Source organism: Chionomys nivalis, chromosome 14 (assembly GCF_950005125.1).
Source record: "Chionomys nivalis chromosome 14, mChiNiv1.1, whole genome shotgun sequence".
NCBI classification, from domain to species: domain Eukaryota; kingdom Metazoa; phylum Chordata; class Mammalia; order Rodentia; family Cricetidae; genus Chionomys; species Chionomys nivalis.
In genome coordinates, this window is record NC_080099.1 from 49,013,176 (window position 1) to 49,031,784 (window position 18,609).

General features: G+C 39.5%; 1 protein-coding gene across 1 annotated transcript in view; it reads right to left on the reverse strand.

Annotated features, from left to right (window-relative positions):
* Window positions 1-18,609, reverse strand: part of Camk4 (calcium/calmodulin dependent protein kinase IV) — a 219,253-nt gene that overhangs the window by 103,346 nt on the left and 97,298 nt on the right. The window contains exon 2 of the mRNA XM_057788646.1: window positions 871-949. Within this exon, the coding sequence (XP_057644629.1) occupies window positions 871-949 (79 nt within the window). The remainder of the gene's footprint in view (window positions 1-870; window positions 950-18,609) is intronic.

An 18,609-nucleotide genomic window follows, 5' to 3' on the forward strand; every position in this document is an offset into this window, starting at 1 on the left:
GACACTGTAGATGCCCCTGCGCTGGGCAGCACATAACAGCTGGAGAAACAAGCTGCCCTTTGGAGACGGAAGACTCCTATCCCTTGACACTGAAATGCCTGACACATCTTTCTCTGGGACACTTTGCAACCAGGTTTTCAGAAGTCCACACATCTCCCATATCTGTTCATATAAAATTTGACAAAGGAACAGTATGCTATGAAGTGTGTCTTGTCTTTTTGTAGTTTTATGAGCAGAAACTAACTCATAAGCAGAAAAGAACAGAAAGAGCCGTGAGGCTGAAAGAGTGTCACAGAGGGACAACACCCAACATGTGACCTCACAGGCTTCCTGTCTTCGCATTAGCATTACAAAGGAACCTTAGACACAAGTGGGCGGACACTTGTCTAGCTCGTGTATGAGCTTAGGCAAACGGAGCAAAACTTTAGAACAAAACCTCCCTTCTTGTCTAAATTTGAAGGTCTAGCCTGGGAAGCAGCAACATTTGTCGACACAACATTTGTTGCACATCTCTGCAACACACCCAGCCTAATTCCTTTCAAAACACAGACATTCACGTTCTGCTTCATCTTCTTTTAAGTCACAGGCTACTCTAGTGTGAATTAGCATATTAAAATGCAGGCTGGCGCCCTCACTGCATAGATACACACATATACCCATGAGCACACCCGTATACAAGACTTCCTTCCCTGCTCCAATGCTTTTCCTTGCCATCCTCCTTTCCATAAATCCAGTTTAAGAACCAGTGTCTTTCTCACGTGGCTTCCATCAGACAACAACTGGCTTCTCCATGATCACTTTGATTTTTGAGTCAGATGTCTTGCTTCTCAGGTCTCTCAGAGATACCATTATATAATGAAATAAACTTACTGTTTTCTTTAACACTTTGAGAGCATAGGGCTTCTGGGTCCCCTTCTGTTTGCATCTGTACACAATGGATGTAGCACCCCTTGAGGGGGAAAAAGACAAAAAGAAAACGTTATGATGTGGACATGACTTAAAGAGGAAATCTTGAAAGTGTCTCTTGCAGGTTTGCTCATGATTACCAAGGGTTCACAACTAGAAACTGGTCCAAGAGGCCAAGGGCCTTTTTTTTTCCCTCACAACTGACATCTCTCAGAAAATTCTATGATTTTTACTGGCTTTGCTTGCTGATGCCAAGAAGCACACCCAAGGTCATTGCATTTGATGGACTCTTAAGAAAATCAAGTCGTCGGGAAAATAACATTTTTTTCAAGAACAGCCAAACACTGGAGTCCCAGGGTTCCTAAAAGTCCATGGTTGGAACAAAATAAACCAGAAAGCTTCGGGGGGGGGGGGTGAGGGGGACTCTGAGGAGAAATAAGTGAAGATAAAGTTGGTCATACTATGTGCTAGGTATTATATTTTTAAAAGGTAGATCCTAATTAATTAAAGATGTATATTATATAATATATACATCAATGTATAGGTCAATGAGTAAAATAATTATTTAAAATAAAACTATAATAATTTAATAATAAAGTTAAATGCAAAACTCAAAATTAAATGCAAAGTAAGGGGAAAAACCCAAGGGACTCAAAAGTAAAATAGCTATAATGTAGTGGACTAAAATTCAGTAGGAATAATTACACTAAATTTAAACTAAATATAACAATTAAAACCTCATTCATTCATTGTATTGGATCATATAACACCAGGACTAAACTGCATACTATAAACAAAATCCATTTATGGATAAAGGCAAATGTAGGCCAAAAAAATAAAATGACCAATAAAACATATATGCAGAGCTTTAACAAAAAAAAAAAAAAAAAAAAACATACATTTACATCAAAGTGAATCTCGGAAAATCAGTAGGGGAATACTATTAAGTTTTGAGAGGTCAGATTCCCTAAGTTACCAAAGTATGCACAAATGTGCATGCATATCACAACAGATCTCTAAGACACATGAAGCTCGTGCATAGAGCTAGAAGAAGTAGGAATATCATAAACATACATGGAGTCTAAGCATGCTCTCAGCAGCTGGTAGAAAATGTAGCAAACTTTTGCCAAGGATACAGAATATATGAGTGACATTTCCAACTAAATTAAGCTAGTTTATATTTATAGAAAATGACAAAAAGAGCAGAATACAAAAATATACAGAAATAGTTCTATGTGTACATGAAGACTCCATCTATCAGTATAAAGACAGTTCAGCAGAGAAAGAATCATTTTCCCAAAAAGAGATGCTTATAGAAAACAATGGAATGGGCGAAAATATTTATAAAATATATCTGATGAGAGGTAAATATCCAGAAAGATGTAAGGGACTCCAACAAGTCAATATTAGGAGGGCAAACACAGTGGAAAGGGAGTGGACATTTCCTGAAAGCAGACATGCCGCGGCTCAGCTCAGTAGGTACTCCACACCACTAATCCATCAGAAATACCAAAGGCAAACAAACAGGAGACGCCAGGCTCTACCTGTCAAGATGGCCTTTATCAAAAAGATGGATCAAATCCAGTATTTCTCAACTTTCTTTCCCCTAAAAGCCACCAACTCTCCCAGTTCTTCACTGGGATCACAGGAAGGGCTCTGTTGTGGACAGTCAGTTGCTTCAATGCTTTAAAGAAAAGACCCTTTAAAAGTCACTTTTACCAATGAAGTCGCACTGGGTGTAGTAGCTGGGATGAAAATGGCCCCCATAGGCTCACAGGGAGTGGCATTATTTGAAAAGATTAGGACTTATAGCCTTATTGGGGTAGATTTGGCCTTATTGGAGGAAGTGTGTCCCTGGGGTGGACTTGAGGTTTCAGAAGCTTAAGTCAGGCCCAGTGGCTGTCTCTCTCTCTCTCTCTCTCTCTCTCTCTCTCTCTCTCTCTCTCTCTCTCTCTCTCTCGTCTGCTAACTCAGAGATCCAGATGTACAACTCTTGGCTCCTTCTCCAGCACCATGTCTGTCTGTATGCCACCATGCTTCCTGCTATGACAGCAATAGACTAAACCTCTGAACTGTAAGCCAGCCCCAACTAAATGTTTTCCTTTGTAAGAGTGGCTGTCATCCTGGTGTCTCTTCCCAGCAGCAGAAACCCTAACTCGGGGTAGATTAACCACACTTCAGGGCAGACTCCACACCAGGAGTGGCTGGCTAACACGAAACAAACAATGGTGTTTTTGTAGACTATGTCTCATTTTTGCTTTTTTTTTTTTTGGCAGTATTTTTAATCTTATTGGTCTTTTGCTTGTTTATTTTAATTTCATTTGTGTGTTTCTGTGGGGTTATTTTTGTAATGTTTCTTATTTTTGTTATTTTGTTTTGTATTCATTTTCGTAGTGTGTGTGTGTGTTTCTTTTGTTTGTGGGTTCTCTTTTCTTTCTTTTGTTGAAAATATTTTTCCACACAATATAGTCTAGCCATGGTCTCCCCTCCCCTAGCTCCCCAAAATATCCCCCATCTTCCCTCCCAACAGATTCTACACCCTTTCTATCTCATGCTAGAAAACGGGCATCTAAAGAATAATAATAACATAAGATAAAAGAAAAACAAACAAACTGGACTAGAAAAAAAACAAAGAGAAGAAAAAGGATCACAGGAAAAGCACAAGAGATGTATGTGGACACAGTGACACACATGTTCATATGCAGAAGAATCTCCTAAGAACACAAACTGGAAGCCATAATGTCTATGCAAAGGACCTATAAGGTAGAAAAAAGAAAGAAAAGGGAAAATGCCCTGTCAAAATTTATAAGGCAAAGAATGTCAAAGATGTCCTGAGGTTTTTTTTTTAATATTTATTTATTTATTATGCATACAATATTTTGTCTACGTGTATTCCTGCAGGCCAGAAGAGGGCACCAGACCTCATTACAGATGGTTGTGAGCCACCAGGTGGTTGCTGGGAATTTAACTCAGGACCTTTGGAAGAGCAGGCAATGATCTTAACCACTGAGCCATCTCTCCAGCCCCTCCTGAGTTCTTTAGTGTTGGTCATCTGCTGCTGGGCAAGGGGCCTGGCTCTGCAGGACCAACACACGTATGAATTCACAGAGACGGAGACAGTATGCACAGGGCCTGCATGGCTCTGAGGGTCCCAGCACTGAGAGCAGACGTGGACACAAACCCACATCTGTAACCCAGTTATGCCCAATTGATAACCACTCTCCAATGGAGAAAAAAAAATTCTCTCCAATGGAGTCTCAGGAATACGAATCACTCTTGTCTGCTTTGTTTTGTTGTTTTCTTTTAAGAGAGAGAATGAAAGAACAAAAGGAGCTAGGGGGGTGGAGAGGGAGAGAACTCAGAAGGAGCTGAGGGACAAAAATATCATGATCAAATACACTGTATGAAAAATATCAGTTTTTAAAAAAAAAATTTTGAGACAGGGTTTCTCTGTAGCTTTGAAGCCTACCCTAAAACTAGCTCTTGTAGACCAGGCTGGCCTCGAACTCACAGAGATCTGCCTGCCTCTGCCTCCCTAGTGCTGGGATTAAAGGTGTGCGCCACCACCACCCAGCAAATTCAGGTTTTTTTTTTAAAAAAAAAGTTTAAAAATAAAAAGTTTCCTTTAATTTGGGTTGTGAGATAGCAAGACGTCACCTCCACTTGGGTTAGCTCTCCTCTTCACTGTGACTTCTCATCCCTACTCTCATACCCACCCCTGCTTCAGATATTCAGTCCTCAGGATCCTGTATCACTGCTTTCTGTTTTACTTACAATCTACTACTCTCTCTTCCTTGGTAGGAGGCCCCATTCTAGTTTCCTGGCTTCCACTTGTGCTCCAAAATTGGTCGCATCTAAGGCTCTATGAAAAAGCCTTACAGAAACCCCTACTTGGTAAGCTAATTTAAAACCACAACGTGGAAAGAGTTCCTATGAAATGCCCTGCAGAAATGCACAATGTTGGTTCCAGAAGGATGGGTTATTGAGGTGTGGGATGCTTCCCTACAAATTTTGTCAGGGTTGTAATAAACCACAGAGTTCTCCATAACAACACATCCCATTGCCCTTCTTCTTGGCTACTGTGGTGGTTTGAATGAGAATGGATCCAAAGGCTCAGATCTGAGCACCTGATTCTTTGAAATGCAACTGCTTTTCCATCTCTCAGAGAGCAGGTGGACAGTTATATCAAAATGCCCAGCTTTCATTTGCAGGAAAAAAGAAAACCCTTTTTAAATTTCAAATAAGAAAGAAGTGAAAATAACCAAGGGGTGAGACTAAGGAGGGGAAACCAGAAAAAGAGGCTGCTAAAGAAAAGTGATGGGAAAGGATGCTTTCCCTATGTAATGGTGTGAGGAGCATGGAACGATGACTGATGGATAGGACTTCAACCCGAAACATCTTCAGGCAAATATTCTGTCTCAAGCTCTTCCCTCACATCTCTGAATTAGCCCAGATGTTCCCCAGTGGCTCTAGTCGAGCAATAAGGGGTGTACATATGTATAATGCTTACTGCATTGCATAATTAGGTGAATTATATAGCGTACTGTCATTATACTATTCATAATTTGCTAAACCTATTACAGGCTGGACTACCTACTCTTTAATGAAAACTATAGCACTGCCTGTGTTTGTAACTTTTTAAACCTTGGTATGTGCATGATGATCACCATCATCCGAGATGAAACTCTAACTCAAAGTAATTCTTCTGACACTCATGGTCAAGAAACCCCAGAGTGAAAGCAACAGACAAGCCCAGGCTCTAAAGGATACTGGGCTTCATCACTATCGAGGCAGTTAAAGAAATGCTTGAACAGCTTCTGGCCTCCTGGGTCATTTTGTAAGGACTAGCTGTATGTGAACAGACAAAAATAATGAAGCACCTTTTTGTTGAATCTCATGGCGGTGTCTTCAGATCTATAGTCGACTCATTTCCTTTGGATCTCGGGGATCATTGGACAATTCCCTATGGAGGAATGAAGGCGCAACACTACCCAATGCTTTCTGTGATAAAATGTACTGTCGATGTCTTTTTAAATGTATGTGTATTTTTATGTGTTTATATATGTTTGTGCAATATATTCACATGCATGTGCATGGGAGTGCCTGTGTGCACGTGTGTATACTTGTGAGTGTGTGTGTGTGCATGTGGAGACCAGAGCTTGATGACAGCTGTTTTCCTCTTTCACTATCGAACTTTACGAGACGGGGTCTCTTGCTGAACTTGGAGCTCACTGATTCAGCTAGACTAGCTCACCAGCAGGGCCCGGGAGTCGTCTGGTTTCTGCCCCACTGGTGCTGAAAGTACAGACCTAGATGCCAGGCTCAGCTTCTGTTTGCTTGTGGTTTATTTTTGTTGTTGTTCTTTTGTTTTGTTTGAGACAGGGTTTCTCTGTAGCTTTGGAGACTGTCCTGGAACTCACTTGGTAGACCAGGCTGGCCTTGAACTCTCAGAGAGTCACCTGTCTCTGCCTCCTGAGTGTTGGGATTAAAGGCGTGTGCAACCACCGTCCAGCCAGGCTCAGCTTTTAGATGGGTTCTGGAAGACTGAACTCAGGTTGTCAAGTTTGCACAGTCAATGCTTTACCAATTTAGCTGCATCCCTAGCCCTGTCGTGATTTCTACTTTAAAATAATTTTTACATAAACATATTAAAATGATGTTCCATTTTCATATTCACACATTTAAGTTAGTCATTTGATTTTGGCAAATAATCTACACTATATTTTGGAGAAATTAGTGAAGCATTATTTTGCATAAATCTAGCTTAACTATTTTTAATTGTAATCCTAGACTTAAAAGCTGTTGATTATATATTTGTATCTTGAGATTTTGTTAAATTTTTTAAAAGCTTTTGCTAAAAACTATAAATTAAAACTGTTGTTGAGTTAATTCAATGTGGTGAGAAAATTGAGCAATCCATGCTATTTAATAGACTTACTTCTCCATGAATTATGGAGAAGTAGTAAGTTTTCAGTTGGTAACTTTTTCAATTTTTTCATAAATTTTGGGTGAGTTTTGAAAATCACTTTCTCTTACTTTTTTCTATTCTTCTATCAATTCTCATAAGTGAAAATAGAATAGGTTGAATGTTACAGGCTATATATTCGTAATTGGATGTTTAATCTCATCTTTGACTAAGGTGGTTTATTGGTATTTTTTCTTAATTTCTTTTGAAATTCACATTAAAATGAACTTCGCCTTCCCTGACTGTGTCACGGCTCCTCAATGCTCTCTACCCACCGTGCTTCAAGGTATTCATCCAGCACCAATGCCAAAAGCAAAACAAAACACTACCCCACAGATCGAGAATGAATGATAAAAAATGCTCAAACAATTTACTCTCTGATGAGCATTTTCAGTCTACAATTGAAGTGGATGCCAGAATTGAGAGGCTGTCATGTTCGTGGCCAGAATGAAGTGTTCCAGGTGAATCAGCTATTACAGCCTCACAGGAAATCTCAAAAACTCCACATCAGAGAACAATGTTGATGCGCAAACCCTAGGACACCCCCAAGCTCAAGGTTTGAAAAGCTTGGCATCAGAGGGTTTCTGCAAATACACTCCCATTCTCAAGTTCATGTACATCCTGTCTCCTCCCGGGATCCCGTCCCCCATTTCATGGCAGCTTGAGTTCTACTTGATGTCTCATCCTGACTCTTCCAGCCGTCTACCTAGTGACTTCCTTATTTGTTGCTTCATCTTGATGTCATCTGACTCCGCCCACTGCCTTGCAGGTGTAATTCCTGACCCCACTCTCCTTCAAGACTTCTTCCTTACTCTACCAGCTTCCCTCCGGTCAACAGCGGGAGCCAGTGGCTCCATATTCCAAACCTTTGCTTGACGGCTTACTGATCTCCCCAAGAAGTTTCCTGTCCACATCTGGTTACTAAAGTTCATCTCTGATGAAGGACGCTTAAAAGAAATCCCACACTCGCTCAGAACTGAGAAAAACAGACAGGACGCATGCTCTACATCAGCATAAATAGTATAAGAGTATAAGTATAGTATAAGAGTATAAGCGGCCACGCCCCAGTGGGCAGGTAACTACTGGCTGTAGGACTTCCTACAGCATCTCTCGATGCCTGGATCCCTTCAAAAGACTCTTTAGAAGCTATTCTTCTTATTTGAAATAAAGAAATGACTGAGGCCCTCATCCTAAAGGAAAGTAAAAGCCCAGAGGCTCTGAAATGGAAGCGCTGAATTCCAGGCACTAGAGAGGAAGCAGCCTTGAATCTTCTCCACCGCAAAAGAGTATGTGGCAAGAGAGAACTTGTGGAATAAAGCTGTGACATTCTTACAGGTCCTTCACTTTGTATCGGACCACTCAGTGCCTCATGCTGTGGCCATTCGTACTGCTAATAGAACTTCTTCTGAGTCATTTGCTTCCTTTTCCCTGTGTGCAGTTGTGTGCATGCAGAAAGAACATCCAAAGCTGAATTCTCGGTCAAATGTTTAAGGTCCTAACACAGTATGAGATCTCATATAACTAAAACTCTGTCATTCACCTTTGCCCCATCACTTCCTACCATTCAATATCAACCATCTACTATAAGGTATTTAATTTATAGGCGATACAACCTCCACATCTTTACTTATGCTCATTAACATTAATAAACAATATTCAACAGTTCTGAATACCATTTGTCATTTGTTAAAGATGTCAATTATGCAATATCTCAGTCCACAATTGACACTTTTTCAATGAAATGAAATGCAGAGATGGTTTAGTATTAACGTGCGTTGCTGCTGAGATACATTTCATTGTTGTTACTGAAAGAAGCAACCACGGTTGACTTATTCGTCTACTTCAAACATTTAGTGGATATACTGGTAATATTTTCTTCATAATTCAATTCTAACTTTCTAACGATACATAATGATAATACACCTTTATTCTGGATGAGACAAAGATTTTAATTTGGAAAGCAATCTCCAAATGTCAGGCAGACCAGGAACTGCACAAAACCTCTTCCAGTGTCAGGAGAACAAGACTAGTCAGGGTCAGGAGGACAAGAAACTGTGCAAGGCCTCTCCCAGGGTCAGGCTGACCAGGAAATGCACAAGGCCTCTCCCAGGGTCAGGAGAACAAGAGAAGTCTGGTAACACGCAACCATTCACAGAAATCGCTCTCCAAGACTTCAAGCTTGCATTTCCAAATATGACCAAGTAGGAAATACAATTATTCTCAAAGACTATAAAAGCTACTTCGTTGTTGTTCACTCCATTTTTAAAATTGAACTTGTTAGCGTGTAAACATGATTCTGAAGTTTGTGTGGGAATGAGAATATTTTTCGTATCTTCAAAAGCATCTGAAGTCACTTCTCACTCTCAAAATGGAGTAGGTTTTACTCAATTAAAATGTACCAACCCTACCCAAATAAACAAAAATGTAAAACTAACGGAGGCCAGAGAGATGGCTCAGGGCTAAAGGTACTTGCTGCCAAGCCCGACAGACTGAGTTCAGTCCCCAGAACCAACACGATGGAATACATGAACGAACTCCCAAGTCTGTCTCTAATCTCCACACACGTGCTGTGGCATTGTGAGCTCTGACACACACAAATGTTCAGGCGCGCAAACACAAATAAATAAATAAAGCAAAAATGCATAACCATTGTATAGGGAATGTAACGGAACAAAAGGATGGTTCTGGCCCTTAGGGAACTTACGTATGGTATGGAAATAAAAGAATATGTAAGTACATAATTTTAAAAAGAGACCAATGTTAACAGATATCAAGCATGCGACTTTGGGTTAGTATTCACTGCTGTCAATCATTTGAGTGTATGTGAGCTCCAATGGGAGCCCCTCTCTCCCTTCTGCCATTGCAGTCTGCTTTTTTGTTGTTTTTATTTTCTGTGTTCTAAATCAGTTTGCTGGTGGTCTGTAATTTCCATTTATCATGTCAAAGGACAGAGTATTGCTTTGTTTTTTTTTTAAAGTGCTTCCTATCAAATGCTTAATTTTTAAATTCTCTTCACTTTTTATTTATTCTGTCCATCTTTTACATCATGTATCTTGATCCCATTCATACCTGTGTCCCTTGACATACGCCCTCTGCCCCTGCACCCCAACCCAAATAAAACAAAATTTAAGATTAAAAAAGGGAAAATTTTTTAAAAGAACAGAGAAAAATTTTAAATCTTGTCATGGAAGCTGCAATATGACAAAGTAAGTCACAACATAGAGCCCTTTGTCCAAAATCTTTACTTGCAAGTGTTCATTGCAGAGAGTCATTGGTCTGGTTTGAGGACTCTGGTTTCTACTACACCAACAACGCTGGACCTTCACTAGAACTCTTCTTGGGTGTCCTGTAGATGCCCTGTGTTGTGGGGATGTTAAGTCTATGGGTCAGCTTCCTTCACATACTCCAGCAGGTCATAGATGGGGTAGATTTGGCGCAGGCCAAGTCACAAGCCTGAACAGCTGTAGGGCTGGTCTACCAGATGGGAAATGGGGACAGCTCTCCCATGTTCACAACTTTGGGGCAGGCTCACCCACACCTGCACTAACAGGAATGGCTCTCTCAATGTTATGACCACAGGGCCAGCTCTCCTACCTGCCCCAGGCATTGATGGGGGGCAATCCTTCTCTCATTTATGCTGCCACAAGATAGATAAATTTTCTTTCTTTAATAATAATAAACTGCTTGCTTCTGTTTGGTGTTCTCTTTTCTTCACTTACTACTGTCATTTAAACTACGTAAATACTTTAATATTTTATTTTTCAGTACTCTATTTCATCACTTGTGTTGACTTCTAAAGCACATCAGCACCCTATTCTGCTAAGGACCACTCTCAGAGTTCCAGCGCTTTCCCTAGTTTATTACAGCTTGCTTATGTTTAATAAACATAGAATCTCAAACGTGGAACTTCTACCACCTTCCCTCCTCTCTCCTTAGGGATGCTATAATGATATATTTTATACATTATTTATTACAATACTGTATAATATACCTCAATTATTTGATCCTGCTTAAAAGAGTCAGCAAGAATAAATAAATAAAACAATTCCTTTCTATGATACTACTGTTCTTGAGTTTTAAGTCTTCATTTATTCCTATAAATCTGAGTTTATATCCAGTATTATTTTATTTTAAACTAAAAACCTCTTTAGCATTCTTCTGATCCATATATGTAAATGACAGATTACCTCAGCATTCATTTATTTTATTCTAATTGTCTTTATTTGTGTGTGTGTGTGTGTGTGCGCGCGCACGAGTATGAGCTGGTACACATGCAGGAGGACATGCATAAGTGTGAAAACTTCTGGGCAGCCTTTGGTGTCGTTCTCGTTAGGCATCAGTCACCTGATTTTGAGACAGGGCCTGGGGTCTGGGCCTGTGACTGAGGCCCAGAACCATGTTCACAGGTGCATGCCACCGTACCTGGCTTTCTCAAATAAGTTGTGGGGATTGAACTCCTGCTTGTGTGGCAAGCACTTCACCAGCTGAGCTATACTCACACTTCTAAACTCCTATTTTCGATAAACACAGAACTCCATGCGGACGGGTTTTTCCTTTCTCCTCACAGAGCATTAAGTGTGCTGTTCCACCGTCTTTTGTCCTCTTGCCTCACAACTACGCTCAGCGCTTCGGGCATCGGCCCACCACGCATGTCAACTGAAGGCAGTACATCAGCTGTATCGGGCATCTTTCGGGCGGGCATCTTTGGTTTCTAACCTGGAGCATCTCGTATCCTAGAATAGGTGTCCAATACTCTTGCACTCTAGCTGAGTCTTGATCCCATGCCGTGGTTCTCACTCTAGATTTTGACCCTTACTCCTAAAGTGTGATCCTTTTGAAGTCCTGATCAAGTATCTGAGATACTCAGTAACGTCTGTCTACCTTCACTTAGCCAAAACGTCTTTCGATAGTACTTGCCTACTTATCTTCTGTTATCATTCTGTCTCCCTGTGGTTATTGCTGCTTGGTATCATAAAACCTCCTATCCATCACTCCCTGTTTGATAGCCAAAGTGAAGGTGGGACTCTTGTGTGAACCTTCTTTAAGAACCTTAGACCTACACCATCCCCTGCTCAGTGCCTTCTTAGATTGTTTACCCAAGAAAAGTCAATATAGTACCTGGTACTCCCCCACTGCCAAGATCAGAAACCCTTCCCTATAGTCTTAGTTTTAATCACCTTATTGAGATATCTAAATATTTAAATCAGATATTACTTTTGCAAAAGAGAAAATTATGTTTATTCTTTAGGCACTTATTAAGAGCCAATTACAGATGCTAACAAACTTTGTGATTGAAGGAGATTAGCAAATAAAATATCATGAGAGTAGAAATAGCAAATTCCCCTTGGCTTCCAGGCAGCCTTTGAAACATCAACAGCCATCTGTTATTGTTTCTGAAGGAGAGAGAATTTTGAGGCATGAGTTATAATTACATTATATCAAAACATTGTGCCCCCAATTTTTCCTGTTGAATAGATGATCAAGAAGACACATTTCAGGACTAAATAATGAACCCATTTTAGATCACATGCCTTGACATGATTCTCACTACTTCTTCTAAAGGATTCAAATGGCTAAGAGCTCTGCCAGATGGCTCATTTAGACAAGGAAAAGATTTCCTCTCTCAGCTGTAACATGGGTTTTCTGATATTCGGGAACATTTCAGATTTGATATTAAGAACCTATATAGATCTGAAGTCAGACAACTATGTGCATATACTCTGTTTGATGATCTTTCAATGTATTTTACGCCTTTTAACCTGCTACTCCACTAGTTTTTAAGACGCTGGATTCTGAACTAGTTTGGAAATAAAATACAAAATTCCTTCACACAATCAAGAGAAATTGGATGTGCCCATAGCAGAGGATTAAACCAAGTGTGCAGACCTTCTGTGCACAGGAATCTACAGGATTAATCATACGCCCATGACACTGGCGATGACCAGAAATAAACCTTCTAGACCTTCATCACAATCAAACTGCTCATCTACAGAACAGCACATCACACAGGTCATAGCCACAAAAAAAGTTCAAGCTCTTTGTATGTTCTATGAATATAAGTATTGTAATTCTTAGATGATCACTTTATCGCTTCCATTTATCTAACAAATATCATAACATGATTCCTGGACTTTACAGTTGAAGTACATAAGTATTGCTTATTCCCCTATGAAAGTCATAATTGTTTCTGTAGCATGTGTGTCCTTAGAATAATCGACAATGACATATTCCTTGAAACAAGAATCTGTTTAAAAGAGCTAGCTAAGACAGATGGAGGCCTTAAAACTAACAACCTGCTCCAAATCGCTGTGTACTAGGACTCTGGAATTTCACTTTCTTTTTTTGGTTTATCTAGTCCCTGCCTGGTCCTCCTCCAGATTCACAAGTCTCCCTCTTCCCTAAGTTTCTGGTAGAAAAATTTCAAGTACTTTTTTCTAATCAAATGTACCAGCAAACTTATTCCATTTGCTGACATCAGAATTTACGAAGAGGGCCTGGGCCCCTTCAATGCTGAGTATTTTGTGTCTTTCGGCAGGATTTCCAAGAGGTTAATTTTAATGACTCTTCAGTAGTTTTCCTACATTTGACTTATGAATCAAAAGCAAGAAAGAAAAGCTTAAATCAGATAGAAATTTCATAGTAATTTTTGTATGTTCTAAATCCTCAAAATTAGGCAGAATTCAATTTAAAAATCAGCAACAAAAATATAACAATGAAACTCCTCAATTTTAAGGAGTTTAATATTTTTCACTTTTTCCCTGCTTTTGCATGCAGTTTTCAGGGACTTTAATTGTTTTAAATTTTCATATTCTATCCAGTATTCACATCATTTTTCCCCACCACACCCCTCCCTTCATCCCCTCCCATCCCCTCTCACTCCACCCTACTCCCTCTCAGATTCATGGTTTCTGTTTCTTTAGTGTGTGTGTGTGTGTGTGTGTGTGTGTGTGTGACTCAATACATAAACACAAGCTGCTGAGTTCATTTTGTGTTGCTCATATGATTTTAGATCTGGGACACTTGGTACTAGATAAGCATTTACAGAGCGCATCTGGGGGAAGACCTTTCTGATTATGGAGAGCATAGCCAGCTTTTTAGATTTTGTGCAGTATTTGGCCAATGCAGTTTAATGAACATCCATTCATTCTGACATTGTAGGTAGTTAATAGAACTACAGGCAAATACGTTTACTAGTAGGCCACTGTCTTGTATAGAGCAAGTTTTCATTAGGCTTTCTGGCTTTGGATACAAAAGGAAGAATGAAGGAAGTCAGAGTTCATCCAGATCCAAAAAAATTGTAGTAACCACCTGTGTCTTATCGGATCACCATGGAATAAAGTTAGAATTTAACAACATAGTTCCAGGACAGGAACCAAAAAAAAAGCTACGGAGAAACCCTGTCTCAATAAAATCAAAAAAAAAAAGAATTTAACAACAATTTTACACCCAGAAAGTCTACAAACTCATGGAAGCTGAACAGTCAGTTACTGAACCATCCCTGAGTCAAGGAAGGAAGGAAGGAAGGAAGGAAGGAAGGAAGGAAGGAAGGAAGGAAGGAAGGAAGGAAGGAAGGAAGGAAGGAAGGAAGGAAGGAAGGAAGGAAGGAAGGAAGGAAGAAAGAAAGAAAGAAAGAAAGAAAGAAAGAAAGAAAGAAAGAAAGAAAGAAAGAAAGAAAGAAAGAAATTAGAGTCTTCCTTGAATTCAACGAAAATAAAGACACAACATACCTAAACCTATGGGACACTAAGAAGAAAGTTCATAGCACTAAGTGCCCACATAAAGAAAACAGAGAAAGCTCACGTTAGAGACCTGAAAGCCCACCTGAAAGCCCTAGGGAAAAAAAAAGCAGACTCACCCAGGAGGAGTAGAAGACTGGAAATAATCAAACTGAGGGCTGAAATCAACAAAATAGAAACACAGAAAACAATACAAAGAATCAATGAAACAAAGAGCCGGTTCTTTGAGAAAATCAACATGATTGACAAACCCATATCCAAACCAATCAAAAGGCAGAGAGAGAACATGCAAATTAACAAGATCAGAAATGAAAAGGGGGACATAACAACAGACACTGAGGAAATTCAAAGAATCATTAGGTCTTACTACAAAAGCCTGTATGCCACAAAATTGGAAAATGTAAAAGAAATGGACATTTTTTTTAGATAAGCACCATATACCAAAATTAAATCAAGACCAAGTAAACAATTTAAATAGACCTATAAGTCACGAGGAAATAGAAGCTGTCATCAAAAACCTCCCAACTAAATAAAAGCCCAGGACCAGAATTCTACCAGAACTTCCAAGAAGAGCTAATATCTATATTCCTTAATGTGTTTCACATAATAGAAACAGAAGAGTCATTGCCAAACTCTTTTTATGAAGCTACAGTTACCCTGATACCAAAACCACACAAAGACTCAACCAAGCAAGAGAATTACAGACCAATCTCACTCATGAACATTGATGCAAAAATTTTCAATAAAATATTGGCAAACCGAATCCAAAAACAAAGTCTTTAACGAGACAGAGTACAGACTGTCATAGAATAAAAAAATAAAGAAAAATAAGCCACGTAAAGTTGGAAAATACACAGAGAGTCTGGATTATGTATATTATTGTGTTTTCTTTAAATTTTTGACTGTTAAAAGAGCTATGTAACGAGAGACATTAATTGTATGGACTGCCAAGTTCAACCAACATAAAGGTATCTTGACTTCAGAATTTGAGTCTAAAGATTTGTTGCTTTGGAAAAGAAGTTCTTCTTTTGTTTCCACAGAGGAGAACCTGTGGATTCATTCCAGACTAATGTGGTTTGATAGGTCACCTGAAAGGTCTCTGAGAATAGCCCAAGAATTACTTTGCCCAATAAACAGCAGGAAGTAGTTTGGAGAGAACTATGCCCAAATTACTTAAATGATTGTTTATAAATGTTTGTTTACATTTAAAGAGGGATATGCTATAGAGATTTGCATTGGTATGGATCTTGGTTTATTGATACAAATATAATGTCAATTTTGTTATATGTGTATTTCTGTTCTTGATTAAGGTATTGTGTTTATAAAGCTCACTTTAAAATGTAATTTATAATTAAGAAATATAGGTTAATAGATAATCATCTATAATAGTCAAGCTTGCAGTCATGCTAGTTAGGTTTTCTAGATATACTGAGATATATTTCAGATGAATAGGGATTCTTCAAATCTTTCAAAGGCCTTCAGAATATGGCATTTAAAATGTTTTAAGAACTTAGGACTTTTCATGACAATGAGACACATCTCCTCCTGGCAGCACCAGTCTACTTCAAGAGGATGATGGGTATTGAAGAGACTCCTTATGGCATGTATTAGGCATTTGGGCAAGAAAATGTTGTTGCTGGACTTCTTGATAAAATGGACATGCAGGACCCACAGAAAAATGACTGCTGAAGTTGCCTAAAGAAGGTGAGAAAATCCTCCAGGGTTCCTGCTTCATGAAAGAGTCTGCTAGACATTCTGCAGGACACAGAAGAAAATGACAAACAAACTGCCAATATAGACAAAACTGACTTTGAAATTTCCTGCTTCATGGAAAAGTCTGCTGGATACTATGGGCCTGTGGACTGAAGATTGAATGCTCCAACAATACAGAAGATCTTTGGATGACTGTCCAGGCAGCCAAAATGCCTCTATCAATTCTAGAGTTTTGGAAGTTGCTTACAATACACTTCCTGTTTACTTAGGTAATTTTATATCCTTCTGGAGACTTTGATGGAATTGAAGAATAGATAGTTATAATTATAGTTTTCCTAAGTTATTATAAAAGATAAAGTAAATATCAATATTTTAACTATAATTCTTGCTTGATAACTGTTTTGTTGTATGTAATCTTACAATGTTCAAGTTAAAACCTTCCTTTTTATCTAGACAGAAAAGGGAGGTGATGTATATGTGTTGCTTTTATTGGTTAATGAATAAAGAAGCTATCTTGGGCCTGTACAGGGCAGAAGAGAGATAGGTAGGAAAACTAAACTGAATGCTGGGAGAAAGAAGGTAGAGTGAAGAGATGCCATGGAGCTGCCAGAGGAGAAAGACGCAAGCGGCCAGCTGGAACCTTGCCCATAGGCCACGAGCCTCATGGTAAAATATAAAATAATGGAAATGGTTTAATTTAAGAGATAAGAGTGAGCTAGAAATATGTATAAGCTATTGGCCAAACAGTATTGTAAATAATATACTTTCTGTGTGGTTATTTCAGGAGTCTAAGTGGTTGGGAAATAAGCAAGAGGCCTCATACAACACACTACAATGACGAGGATGGCAAAATACCCCAAAGGTGCAATGAGGTAACTCAGAGCTATCTATTAGAATCAGAGCTTGGTCCATAGGAGGAAAATTATGCCCGGTAATGGAAATGCAGGCAACTAACTCCTTGTGGCTAGTGAAGCCCCAGATCTTAGAGCCAGATCAACTATTGCCAATTCTCTAAACCAATATAATGAACCCTTAGGTGCAGTGTAAGTACTTTTTACCCACAGGTAAGTGTAGAGATCCTAACCCACATCGAAGAGGCTTCCTTTTGAAACAAATGGAGACCACTACAGAAAGCCACAACTGCTTATAGTGCAGAGGACATCTGAGTGATGAAAGCCTAGCTGTAACCAACACAACTCCTACACCTAAGGCTCAGGGTGCGTCACAAACGAGGGGCCAGAAAGATTGTAAAAGCAGAGAACCATGAATTCTGCTTCAGAATTGTGTTTTCTATAAATGACAGGGAAGCCACACTCACGAAATCTCAACAATATGGCTGCCAAAAAAAAAAAAAAAGATCTGCACAATGCCAAACACCAGCTGACAAGCCGAAGTGAATAAGAGAAATGTCACAGGGCTTCCCTAGCTATCCTTTTCCTTTTTAACTACACATATATGTGCATACATGTAGGTATGTACGTATGAATGTACGGACACCCACAGAGTGCAGGTGTCAGATCCCTTAGAGCCACCAGATGTAGGTGCTGGGGACCAAAAGGTCCTCTCCAAGAGAACTCTGAACCACTGACCATATCTCTGGCACCCAGGGAATGTTTAGATATCTGTGGATCGCATTACAGTATTGTTCTCTCTAGTTCAGGAAATGCAGCATTAACAGAAAACAAAGGTTTCTTTCCCTGGTTATTTATCGACACCAATGAAATATTGATAATGTTTAGTTGTTATTCTTTTTCTCTTGTAACAATGTGACCATAACTTAACATAAGGAGACCTTTTATTTAAAAAAAAAAATTAGTTAAGCAAATACTGGGGTTCTCGAGTCAAGAGTGACACCATCTCCACAGCAGCTGAGGCGACGTCTTTGCCTATCCTTTTGCTGGTTCTTCAACTTCCATTTGAAACTGAGGGACTAATCCTCTCAGCTACAGGAAGATCAATCAACACCTCTCAGAGACTCAGTATTAAAAGGAAAAGTCATTTAGGCACCCTAATCTTCAAAGGAAAAGAGGCTTCCACAGTGTACTGCAAATGTCAGACTGAGCCTCCTGGGCAAAAGTTTGCGGGGTAAGACTAAGCTGTGGAAAACAGCTAAGTGGTCAGTGGCCATCCCAAGCACCCTAAACTGAAGTCACCAAAGCAGGTCACAGAAAAGGAAGTGGCCTGGTTACTTCATTGTCTCTAGGGGAGTGGAAGCATCTCATGCCCTGCTACTGTGGAGTGGCTGTGGCTATGGGAATCTAAGAGGAAGAGAGGAGAGCATTAGGCTAC